The sequence below is a fragment of the Danio aesculapii genome, chromosome 17 (assembly GCF_903798145.1).
Source record: "Danio aesculapii chromosome 17, fDanAes4.1, whole genome shotgun sequence".
Lineage (NCBI taxonomy): Eukaryota > Metazoa > Chordata > Actinopteri > Cypriniformes > Danionidae > Danio > Danio aesculapii.
The window spans coordinates 36,559,882-36,573,108 of NC_079451.1; the positions used below are offsets into that span (position 1 = coordinate 36,559,882).

A 13,227-nucleotide genomic window follows, 5' to 3' on the forward strand; every position below is an offset into this window, starting at 1 on the left:
AGAAGATGAATGCACGTATAAATAGCTGTTATCGTGGCCCCAGACATTATTGATGAGCTCTGCTGTGATTTGATTAAGGGAAGAAGCTTTCAGATCTTGAGAGGGTCACGTCTCTGAAAGTTTACAACTGGTTCGCCAACAGACGGAAGGAAATTAAGAGAAGAGCTAACATAGGTAACGTTGAAGCCCTCTGGGGACCCATAAAGCTGGAATTACACGCAACAATGCATTCTGAATATGGACAATGGCTTTATTATTTCAGCATTGTTATCGCTGTTCTGCAGCCGCCTCATTTCAGATTTGCATTTGTTGAGAATGATGGAATTTATTGAACAAAAATAAAGAAACTTAGTATTTAAAAAATGGCTTACTGTATGTGCTGATGGGCTCAGATATGTTATGGCAAGGTCTGTTTTTTTCGAAGAAGCAGCAATCCTGGAGAGTCATGGAATTGATGTCCAAAGCCCGGGAGGTCATTCTAACAGCGACGAGATCGATGGAAATGACTACGGTGAACCGGTAGCTGCTGACCAAGTTTTGGGAATGGTAAGGGATTTGTTTGTGATTTATTTCTTTAGAATATTTGGAATTGATTAAATTGTTTATTTCTGAATATTTACATTTTTTTTTTTTATTTAAGTAACGCTAAATTAAAATGAAAACATAGTTGTGTTGAGGTATAAGAAACGTTTTTATTTTTAAATAATACTTTTATGAATTGGTTTTATTTTACATCTTGGTTTAATTTCAATGTTTAAAGCAGGATTATTAATTTAATTTTAATAAGGCTTTTTTCTTGTTTTTAAATAAATTTTTTCTTGGTCTATATTTCTATACTATATCTATTTTTGTTTATTTATTTTACTTTTTTAATTGATTTAATGTTATTTAACTATCAATGGGTAACTGTTGATATATTTTAATCTAATGCCTTTTATTTTAATATATTTATTTTTTATATTTTTTTATTTTTCTGTTTATTTTTTTATCAAGTCAGTGTTATTTTTGTGTCAATGGTAACTGTTTTTATTTGAAAATGTTTTAATAACTGTTCATTTTAGTTGTTTTTTTACATAAAGCTAAAAGAAATGAAAAACATTTCTCTTGCAATATTTCTCAATTAATACATTTTATTAATACGTTTTGCATTTAAATGTTTAATACATTTTTATTGAAATGTATATAGCTGGCTTATATTTTTATTTAAAAAAAACTTTTTTTCAATTATTTATGTTTTTATTTTTCATTTAATATTATTTTTTTAAATTGAATCAGTGTTGATTGAACTTGTTTTTAATTTGAGTTATTTTTATTTAATATATATTTATTTTTAAAATGTTCATTTTAGTTGTTTTTTTTACATAAGCTAAAAGAAAATGAAAAATATTTATCTAGCAATATTTGTCAATTAATACATTTTATTAATAACTTTTGTATTTAAATGTTTAATTAATTAAATATTAAGTATTGGCCTATATTTTTATTTTTTAAAAATTCTATTATTAATTTTGTTTTTACTTTTCAATAATTAATATTTCCTTTTTATTTATTTATTCTGTTTTGAATTGAATCAGTGTTGTTTTGTGTCAGTGGGTAAATAGTTTTTAATTTGAATATATTTATTTTAAATCATTTTATTTATTCTACATAAAGCTAAATGAAAAAACACATTTCTCTAGAAATATTTCTCAATAAATACATTTTATTAATAGGTTTTGTATTGAAATTTTGAATGAATTAAATTTTAATGAAAATATATATAGCTGGCCTATATTTCTATTTTAAAAAGTTTAGTTTTTCATTTATTAATTTATTTTACTTCTAAATCCATGTTTATTTAACATAATTGTGTGACTCTTTTTAATACTAACATATTTGTAAAAATTTTACAATTTGTTATTTAATCTCTCCTGTTTTTTTTAATGAACAATTCTAAATATACAAAACACTTAAATATACAATTATAATCTAACAACACCACTTTAAAGTCTACCCACACTTTCTAATATCAGCCATGAACTGATATGCTCCCCCTAAATGCAGTGTGTTGATTGAACTGTTCATGCTCCTTTTGTCTAATAATGACACAAAGTCACTCAAAACAGGTTTGCGAGGCAAAAGCAGAGGGCTTCAGATCCACCTCTAGTTCTCTGCTTCCCTACAGGACGACAACACTGGCCCGAATGAGCACCAGGACCCCATTGCTCTGGCAGTAGAGATGGCCGCCGTCAACCACAGCATTTTGGCGCTGGCCCGACAAGGCGGATCAGCCAGCGACATCAAGACAGAAGTGCTGGACGACGAGTGAAACGCAGCGCTGTCGTCAGGGGGGAGGGGGCGGGGGATGCTGAACGGAGAAATGTGGGGTTACCGAAATACAGCCAAAACAGAACTGTGAGAAGTCTGGCCCGGTCACGGATGACCAAAGTGAACGCGGAGGTTTCTAAAGACTGTTAACCCAACATTCCCCTCTTCCTTCTCCTCCTCCTCCTCCTCCTCATTAAGGAGGTGCTGCATTCAAACTGATGATGAAACGCGTTCACTTAAAAAACGTCACGCCACACATCACCCTGCCATCTCACACTCGGATAGTGAATTTTTGCCTCTCAGTTTCTCCTTCTTTCAGGAAGTCTTCTTTGCAGGATATATAAGAGGTCAGGATCATAACGAAATGCTCACTGCCTCGCTCTCTCCAGGGAAAGTGTGATGGGAAGCGAATTCTCTCTCACTTCTTAACTTATTTCTTTTATGTAGGTGCGGTCCTGCGGAGCTCAAATGGAAAGTTCGAACTTGTACGGTTGTCATCAGGGTCCAGAATAAACACTCGCTTGCTGACTATTCGCAAGTATATTTAAAAAAAAGATAATGGCTAGTTAGTAAGTCTTGTTGACATATGAAACATGTTCATTGCACACTGAGTCTGACTATTTTGATGTTTAGAAGTTTTTGTGAATTCAAAATTTGCGAGGTTTATTTTGCTAGCGCACATTGCTGTGCAAGGTAATCCACTGAAAAAAAAATAGTTTTGGTAATCAAAGTCTGAGGATTTGCTTCTGCGTTTGTAGTGGTGGTGCTTTTCTGATGATGTCAGATTGACTGCTTCAGCCATGATATTTTTAGCCACGCCCCTCTTACCGTTAGTTTGCTATGAGGGAATGAGGCGCGAAAAGAAAGCCCCACCCCCTTCTCAGTCATGTTTCAGTCGGAAATACAGTTGAAGTCAGAATTATTATCCCTCCTGAATTATTAGCAACCCTGTATATATTTTTTTACCCAATTTCTGTTTAAAGGAGAGAACGTTTCTTCAACACATTTCTAAACATAATAGTTTTAATAACTCATTTCTAATAACTGATTTATTTTATCTTTGCCATGATGACAGTAAATTATATTTGACTAGATATTTTTCAACATACTAGTATTCACCTTAAAAGTGACATTTAAAGGCTTAACTAGGGTAATTAGGTTAACTAGGCAGGTTAGGGTAATTGGGCAAGTTATTGTATAATGATGGTTTTTCTGTAGACCATGGAAAAAATATTGCTTGAGAGGGCTAATAATTTTGACCTTAAAATGGTTTAAAAAAAATAAAAACTGCTTTTATTCTAGCCGAAATAAAACAAATAAGACTTTCTGTAGAAGACAAAATATCAGACATGCTGTATTATCAGACAAAAATTCCTTACTCTGTTAAACATAATTTGGGAAATATTTAAAAAAAAAAAAAAAAAAAAAAAAAAAAAGAGGAAAGGAAAAAAATCACAGGAGGGCTAATAATTTTGCCTTCAACTGTACAATAGTTATACTGAAATAAAAGTCTCCGCAACATTGAAAAATAAAGATGTCTCAGAAAAATTAAGAAAATTAAGAAAAATCCTGATCCAAGGTTTTTTTTTCTGATTTTCATAAATTTTTTTCCCATCTGTAGCAACAGTTTTGAGAGGTGTTTTGACTATTCAGAGCCAAATTAAAAAAAATATTTAGCAAAAATTTGAAATGCCGTCTCAGCACCTTTACTCTCAGCACAGAGCACTTTATGACAAACAAAGTATGAAATATAAGGACAGATTGTGATGGGTGTTTGAGAAACACTGCTGTAGCCGCTTGTATATTGGTTTTGATGCCTGGTGCATGCAGCACGCTTTTCCCAAGCCACTATTTGGTGTGTGTCTCTCCATACCTTTGACATAATGGCAGTCTCTGTTCAGGATCATTTCAATTGACACAATATTTCCAACAAATCATCGCTGTGTGAAGACCCCGTTTTGCAATTGATTGCAATGGATTCATCAATACACATTGGACTCAGTGTGCAAGGTTTATGTGCATGATTCATTATTAGGATAACCATTAAAAAAATGTATTTAATCGAAGTTATCTGCTCTCTAAATTTTAAGTTTTTAGGGCAGAATTAAATATTCAGTTTTTTATGTTCTAAATATTGGGGCAAGTGTATATGTGTTCTATATGTATACAGTATATACACATACACACACTGAGAAACAATAACTTTAAAGTGGTCTTTTATTATTTTCCTAGAGCTGTATACCCATGTAAATCTGCTTTTCAATTGGAAAACAAGTTGGACCATTTCAATTTAGGCATTTTGGTATTACTTCATTTTGATTGTGCCTTTTACACATTTTGTTGACTATAAGTTACATTGCATCTACATGCCAAAGAATTCTCTTTAGAGTATTAGTAGACTGTCTGCTTAATATCTGCTGATAAAGCTCCACCAGCAGACATTCAACTGACTATAAGAAACTTTGCAAGTACATGTCAACTTAGACTAACCCCAACCTTAGTCTACTAAAACTCTAATGAGAATCAGTTGCCATATAGTTTCAATGTGCCTTATAATCAACAAAATGTGTTTAAGGGACCATCAAAATAAAGTGATACCTGCGTTTGTGTGTCTAAAAACAGCTTAGGACCATGTGCAATAGAATTGAACAAAACACATTTTAATTTAAAATAGTTTTTTTAAATAACAAACTTTTAAATAAGTTACTTTAATTTCATGTCATCTGAAACGTGTCTGAGACATTCACAAAAATAGTGCAATACACAGAGAAACAGCACTTTTTATTGTGTCTTCTGAAAGTGTAGCATGCTAATTAAAGCATCAGATTAAAATATCTAAATATAAAACAGTATTAAACATAATACTTCCCTGCGGATTAAGAAAAAAAGGATTGTTGGATGATTATTCTTCCCTTTGCTAATATAAATGTGTATTGTTTAAGTTTTTTTTGTATATGCAAACCTGTTCCCTAGTTTCTTTGTAACGCAAAACATCTTCATTATCATTGAGAGTATAATAGCTTCAATAAAACATGTTTATTTTTTTTACCAGTATTAAATATATGTAGCTGTGAACCTGGCAAACATTATTCTGGACTCTGGTTGTGACCGTAAAAGTTGCGTAGGACTGTTGTTTGCAGTACCATAACCGACCTGCTGGCTTCAGCAGTTACGTATTGCACTTTGAATTCCCAGCGGCCACTTATGTTTGCGTTCCTGCCGCTACACAACTGTGCATATCTGCAGGGAGGCGTCGAAGGTTGTCTGAAATGGACGCCTACAGTACTCGTGAAGATTGTGCCATTATATTTCAGCATTAGCAGACTAGGAAAAAATCAGCCGGGCTCTTCTGTGGGCCTCTGGAAAAAGCAATCAGCCGTTTATTGGAACGTACAGTATCTATATATGTATAACCTCAAAGTGTTCTGCTCAGCCAATAACTGTGCGAATGTTTCAGCAGCACGCGGCTGGAAAAAAACAAACGTTGTAGCATTGGGGGTTTTCTTTTGTCTCAGCGAACGGGAAAAACACTTGACAATCAGGGTGACGACGTTCCAGTAGAAAAACCTGTTGGTGTTTGCCCACGTGTCGATAATATGGGGTTGCTCTGGAAAGTGATGATAAACTAAAAGTCCTTCCATAGGGATTGATGAGCGTTATTTCCCAAATTAAAGTGGATTTAACCACTCTAATAAATATCCCAATGTAATTGCTTGTTTGTTGAATAATGTCACTTTATATAAGGGGGAGGGTTTTGGTGCTTTGGGTTCTGTGCCCTAACACACAGTCAGGTGAAAATGTTAAGACACATGATTTTTCATATCAGGATGTAAAACTAACAAAATATATGGTCCTTGACATGTCTTACAACTTCAAAGATAAAACCCCAGATGAACAACATCACATGACATCAAACATTAGCCCCTTTTACACAGTGATACCGGTAAATATCCGGAAAATTACCAGAACGACTTTACCAGTAAATTCAAAAGAGCGCTGTTCACACAGGCAAAAACGTTCCGGAATTTTTCCAAAATTCCAAAATACCGGTAAATTCTAAACAGCTGCGCTTTTACTTGTAAACACAGAAAGGGTCTGGCTTTTATTGATGGTACTAATATGGGTGTGTGCTGGTGGTCACCAGCTGCTTCACGTGCACACGCGGCAGAGCTTGAAGGTAAACAAACAGCGGTTTATCATAAGCATTTTATCGATAATTTTTTTCACAATTGCATTAAGAAGGAACATACAGTAGAAATGTTATCTGACTAACATCTAGCAGCTAAATGTGTCTGGAAAAATATTCAAAGGCTTTTATTTTCATAAACAGCGCAGATGTCAATGTGTCTGAATGTTCTGATTGGCTGGAGCAGACGTCTCGCATCAGCACGTTCTAATCGTGAACGTGCTCTTTCCAGCTATTTTCTTTCTGTGTTCACATTCCGGCAAATTACAACTTCTCTTTCCGGAAAACGTACCGAATTTACCGGTATTTTCAAAAAGGGCCTGTTCACACAAACACACCTTTTCGGAAAATTGCAGGTAATTTTTCAGAAAGGTCTGTATGTGTGAAAGGGGCTAATGTGTCATTTATTTATTTACAAAAACAAAGCCTTGATACACTGTTAAAACACACAATTCGATTAAGTTAACTTCATCGTTTTTACAAATTTAGGTGGATTGAACATAAAACAATTAAAAAACATAACAATTGTGTTGTTTCCACTAACTGTAAAGAAGTTTTTTTTTTTTTTTGGAATGTAGAAAAGTGATTAGTGACAAACTTCGGAAACCCTAAAAAGAATGATTTTCTCATCGGGTAGCGTTTACACGAATGCATTCTTAGTGTCCAGCATCTTTGACCTGCAATAATGCTGCACGTTCTGTTTCAGTGTAGACAGACTAAAACGCAGACTTTTGAAACGTTTGTGTGGCTATTCACGATCACTCTCTGTCTGCTCTTCTGCGTTTTCAATCTAAAATGACGTTTTACAACAAACACGCACTAGTGTAAATGACTCCTCATTCTCCAATCATTCAAGAGGTTTTCTGTTTTGCACAGCTCTCACCACAGCATTTCAGGTGCGTTTACACTAGTGCGTTTTCATTTTAAAAGGTTTGTTACTGTTACTGCACATTTCCACTGGCACGTTGAGATCATTTTATTTTATTCTTAATGCAAATGTCCAGCAAAAAATGTCAAGTGGCAACCAATTGCTGTGAAAAGTAGGCAAGGCAAGATGTTGACATGTTTTCGAGTGTTTGCGGAACTGGATTGCTGAGCTGAAATCACTTACATAAAGCTTCTATGAGAATGTGTTCTTTAACACTTGCAGTTTTCACAAACATCTTGAACCATGTATGCCTGTGTGTTTATGTATTGATCCCTTGCGTGTTTTAAAATGTAAACGCTATCTTCCACATGATTAAAACTGGCAAGTTCAGCTGTAAATTTGACGCCTCAGAGCCGTGGCATTGTAGCGTTGCCAGTAGCACTGAGTGCAGAGCTTTAACACCATTTTGAAATCGTACCATTACACCTGGTGTCCACAGATTTGGTCAACCCCCTCTTATATGACCAGTATACGACCAGTAGACAGATGCTGGCAAAATACAGACATGCCCAGTGAGTTTGTCATGAGCCATGTATTTCAGACCGTATAGTGATGGCTGAGATCGTTTTACTGAAAAAACACCAGTCTGGACGATGAGTGTTTTCATTCTGAAACGTCATTTTAAAATGATAATGCACTGGTGTAAATGATCCCTCATTCAGGATGAGATTACTTTGATTGGACTATTACAACCTTTTTTTTTTTTATCTTCAAACAATTATTTTTTTGCTGTGCTTGGGATCATTGTCTTGTTGTATGACCCAATGTTGACTGAGTTTTAGCTATGGGACGGGCATTGTGTTCACACACCTCCAGACCAACCAAACTGCTAAACATTTCTGCTGATCATCATTTCAGGTATTTGATTAGCTATTAAATTGACTTTTGCTAATGCTATATGTGACCCTGGACCACAAAAGCAGTCTAATGTTACACGGGTCTATTTTTGGCAGCAACTTAAAACACATTGTATGGGTCACAATTGTTGATTTTTCTTTTATGCCATTAGAAAGTTAAAGGGGACCTATTATGCCTCTTTTTTACGAGATGTAAAATAATGGTGCTTTCACACCTACACTTTTGTTCTGAAAGCTTGTGCGTTTCTACAGTTAGCATAGTTCGTAGGATATATGTGACACCAGCAATCGCACTCCGATCTGGACCAAAACAATCGGTCCAAGATCACCTGAATGGGGTGGTCTCGACTGGATTGAAATGAACTCTGGAGCAGATCGATTGTAGTGAGAACGCAATACGGTCCAACAAACTAGGCTATATGACAGTGTGTTATGGATATGTAATAGGCATATATACGGCTATATAAAGCGGGACTCTAAAAAAAAACCGTGGAACTCTGACCAATGTGATGAAAGTTTACTTGCACGTGACTTGTTTTAGCTATTTTGCTCCGTTTAGAAACTTGGCCTTGTGAAAGCAAACCGCACCAGGAACAAAAAAGACCATTGTAACATATTTAATCCCTGTTTCAGAACAAAATAATCGATGTGCACCCTTAAGGGCATCACACACCGGATGCGTCGCTCGTGGCTGCGCGCACATGACAGTTGGAAGTATCGCACACCAGACGCGCACATTCGCATGCTATTTAAAATGAAACTAATCAGATGGCGTTCTGTGGCGCGGCAGAAATATGAACCGTGTCCTGAGTCGTGGCTGGGCGCCGCCGACAGTGACAGATCCAAAACAGGGCTAACGTTATCTGTGTGAAAAAAACTGACATTATCTTCCACCATTTCACCAGTGGGTGAAAACTCTAATGGTGGACGATTGTTTCTCACTTAGGGCTGTTTGTTAATGATGGAGAGATCGCCACAAATGGGCGGTGCTTTCCTCCTCTGACATGTACAAAAGGAGAATGTCAATCAAAGTGTTTCTGCTGACTGTAAAGTGTGATTATAAAAAATAGAATTTCACACACCGCTGCCACTCAACTGTGTTTAAACCCTATATAAAAGTGATTTTTGCATAATAGGTCCCCTTTAGGTACCATGAAGGTATATGGTACATTTTTAACTGTAAATAAAACAAAGCTCAATTATTGATTAGTGATTTACATATCTAAGCACTTCAGTTTTAAATGATATTCTTAACATTTAAGATCTTTTCTTTTTAGATCCCAGTTTTTCAAATAGTTGTATCACAGCCACACATTGTCCTTTTTTTTTTTGACTGGTTTCGTGGTCCAGCGTTACATGTTGTTCTTTTGAGGTTTTAATTTCTACATTTTAGGACCTGCCAAAGATCAGAAAATATCTTGATGTGGGGAAAAAAAAGTGTAATTTCATAGTGTGTCCAAACATTTTCACTTGACTGTACTTTTATTTTGTTCCCGTGTCTCTGGTACTGTTTGAGAGATAGAAAAGAGGGATGGACTCGTTCAGGTTATTTTTCTTTGTGCTTCAGAATTGAAATATGGTGCTTGTTAAAAAAAAAAAAAAGGGGGCAGGAGATGCTAACCACACGTTCTCTTTTACAGTCTTTCCTCTTTGCCTTTTAGGAAGCTGCTTTCTGTGTGAAATGCACATCATCGCAGTCACAAATAAGCTTTTTTTTTTTTACTTCTCAAAATAGCTATCGGATGACAAACCTGTGAAAATGATCAGCTGCTTCAAAAGTTCTCTCAGACTGTCTGAAATTTGAGCATTTCAACTCATAAACACACATTTGTTCCTATTGAGCGTGGATCGATCGCACACTAGCTAACAAACAAGCCGAATGTGAGTTTGAAACATCCATAATGAGCTTCAGCCTTAATGCAAGTATTTTTAAGCACTTAACACGTGTCGACATATCTGTGAAAACGAACTCCTTAAGTTAACGCTAATGTTAAATCTGCATAAGCTTAACATTGTGCTGTCAAATATATTGTATGTTAGGATGGAATAGTCATTGGAAATTTAATTTCTTGTTTTGTAAACCCATCAAATGGGACTTGAATTAGTTCAATATGTTTTTGTTGAAATGTTGAGGTTTCATTCAACTTAAACACAATGTCTTGCTTTATAATTTGGCCGGGGCTTTTTCACACACACTTTTGAGATTGTTTGTCAGACTGAAATTTTTGGCACCAAGCACTGCTAAGTTAGGTTGTCATGAAAAAGACCCACTTTAAAGTCCCCAAGAAATCAAATTAACCTAGCTAAACATTAAGAAAAAAAATAGTTTGCTGTTCTTATCTTTGATTGAAATCTAAAAATGCACTTCCTGTTTTCTTAGTAATATCTTAGTAATTGGGCGTGGCTAACATATTTAACCTCGTCCCTCAAACCGTCAGTTTTGACAACAAACAGAAATGGTGAGGTGGAGGAGTCTGTTAGGTTGTAATAACTCTCCTGAAACACCTTTGTGTTTCACCGGGGCCTACTTTACTACATCCAATCATCTCTCAGTAGAAAAAACAAGCCACGCCCACTGTTTTGTCATTTAATATGTTGTTTCTTTAGGAATGGCATCACAATACAAAATAATAACTGGCAGCTTCCGGTTCATGGGGACTTTAAGGAAAACTCCATAAAAATAAAAAATAACAATAATAAATTGTAATGCAAATTTGTTCAAATGTTTCACATAATAATAGTAATTATTATTAGGCCATTCGGGTTGATGTTAAAATCTTAAAGAGTATATTTTTAATGAATTTTATCAATCTAAACTTAAGACCGCAATTTGGCTCAATTAAAATTTTGAACATGAAAAATTCTTTTCAGTTTCAAGTTCAAATCTACGTTCATTAAAAATTAAGCCGCGGTCATACTAGAGTTTGAGCATGCAAAATTCTGTTTTATACTCTCAAGGCCCAAGGTGTTTTTTACAGGCATTTTTTATTTCTCTTTTGCCCCTTAGGGCTGATTAGAACCTAATTAGAATAAAAACCTAAGTATCATCTTGATGTACTTTTAGAGAAAAATGATGTCCATATATGTGGACTCGTGGTCTGAATTTACATAAAACACTTTTTTCTGAACTTTTTTAAAATGCAAATTTAACATAAATTTTTTTTAACTTGCTTTGACTATCAGAGAGTAAAAACAACAAACAATGAGTAAATCCAACCATTCCAGTCTCAAAATATTGTGAATGTGAAACTAGCCCCAGTCACTTTTTTGTTTGTACTTCCATCAAATATATACGATTATAGCAAGACAATAAACAGTATTGCAAACTGCCAGTCGTACACTGAGCTTGGAAAAGTGTAGAATGGTCCCTGAATTGAGGCTTTGCAGACCCCAGTTTGAGTTTGCACAGCAGTCCTGTAGTCTTGTATATTTTCTGATAGGATATAACGTGTACTAACACAGACCCCTCTCTCAGAAACGGTTCACTCACTTACCCAGAAGTCTTTGTTAAGCTAGTGACGGAATGTGTTTGTGAACGAACGAGGGAACACTTCGACTGTGTTTTTAATCTGTCCATGTTCAATATGTGAATATATGAAAAATATATATAATTATATTCTATGAGTATAAAAATATATCACTGTTGTATTAACTTGAAATAGTCTAATCATGTATCTCTTATTACAGAATTTAGTGCCTTTTTTGGACAGTAGACTGTTCTGTAATTAATATGTAGTATAAACGCATATGCTTTGTTACTTTTTTAAGTTTTGTTTTGACACTTTTGTTTCGTTTGTTCTTAAGTTGTTTTTATTTTAGAACTGTAAACCTTCTAGAGAATAAAGACTTAATGAGCTCAAAGATGGTGACTGTTTGTCTTTACTTGTCGATTCATGATCTTGCCTTGCAATTAAGTATTTAAACAGATTCATCCAGCAAAATGACTTACTAAATGAAATAATGACTAAATAAATGAATTGATAATAGCTTAAATGACAATGCTGTAAAATGTACAGATACCCTAATTAATATAGTACAGGCCGAATTCAGGTACTTTCGTTTAAATTAAAAGTTAATGTAGTATTAATTATAACTGTAATGACAATTTTAATCCTGCTAGTTTTTTTAAATGGAGTAAAGCAAATTTGAACATTGATATGTTGTGTGATAAGTGGTGTGATAAGTGGTGTTTTTACATGTAAAAGTTCCAAAACCATGTTTTATTCATTTTCTTTTCAGCTTAGTCCTATTATTAATCAGGCGTCGCCACAGTGGAATGAACCACCAACTTATCCAGCATATGTTTTACAAAGCGGATGCCCTTCTAGTCACTTCCCCTCACTGGGAAACACCCATACATCTTATTTACACACATACACTATGGACAATTTTAGCTATAAATAAAAATGGTAAAATATGGACAAAAATGTTTGGCTAAAATTTGGAATAAAATGTTTACTAAATTAGCTTTGTCCATATTTTACCCAAATTTAATACCCAGCAGGGTTTTAACAGTGGTGGAAAGAGTATTGAAAAATGATATCTAAGTACCATTACTTGCCCAAAAATGTAGTTCAAGTAGAGTAAACGTATCAGTTGTAAATATTACTTAAAGTATGAGTAAAAAGTAGACCTTTCAAAAGTACTCAGGAGTGAGTGAGTATTACACAGTAACAAGCTGATGCATTTACATGTAATTTGTGGATGTGTGTAAACGTAACATTCTGTAGTGCATTTCATTATTGCCCAGCAGGCGCACAACGTCATAAGTCATTAATATTAGGTCAGATTTGTGTGGACTTGTAAAATGTTTTCTCAATTTAAAAACAATAGTGACGAAAGAAAACCTCATGTCAGATATTATTCGTTTTCTTGCACAGCTGGATGGTAGACTCATGAAAAACATTTCTTAGCATTGGCCAAAACTAATTAGCTGAAGTCACACAGAA

The 13,227-nt window shown here is 34.6% G+C and overlaps 1 protein-coding gene across 4 annotated transcripts in view; it reads left to right on the top strand.

Annotated features, from left to right (window-relative positions):
• The window catches only part of hmbox1a (homeobox containing 1a), a 35,630-nt gene extending 25,465 nt beyond the window's left edge, over positions 1–10,165 (top strand). The window contains exons 7-9 of one of the 4 annotated variants that reach the window (XM_056476629.1): positions 79–174; positions 425–546; positions 2,165–10,165. In XM_056476629.1, the coding sequence (XP_056332604.1) occupies positions 79–174; positions 425–546; positions 2,165–2,308 (362 nt within the window). In that variant the 3' untranslated portion in view covers positions 2,309–10,165. Of the gene's footprint in view, positions 1–78; positions 175–424; positions 547–2,105 lie in introns of all 4 variants that reach the window. The other 3 variants (XM_056476630.1, XM_056476631.1, XM_056476632.1) reach the window with 3 other exon arrangements.
• Positions 10,166–13,227: the final 3,062 nt, after the last annotated feature.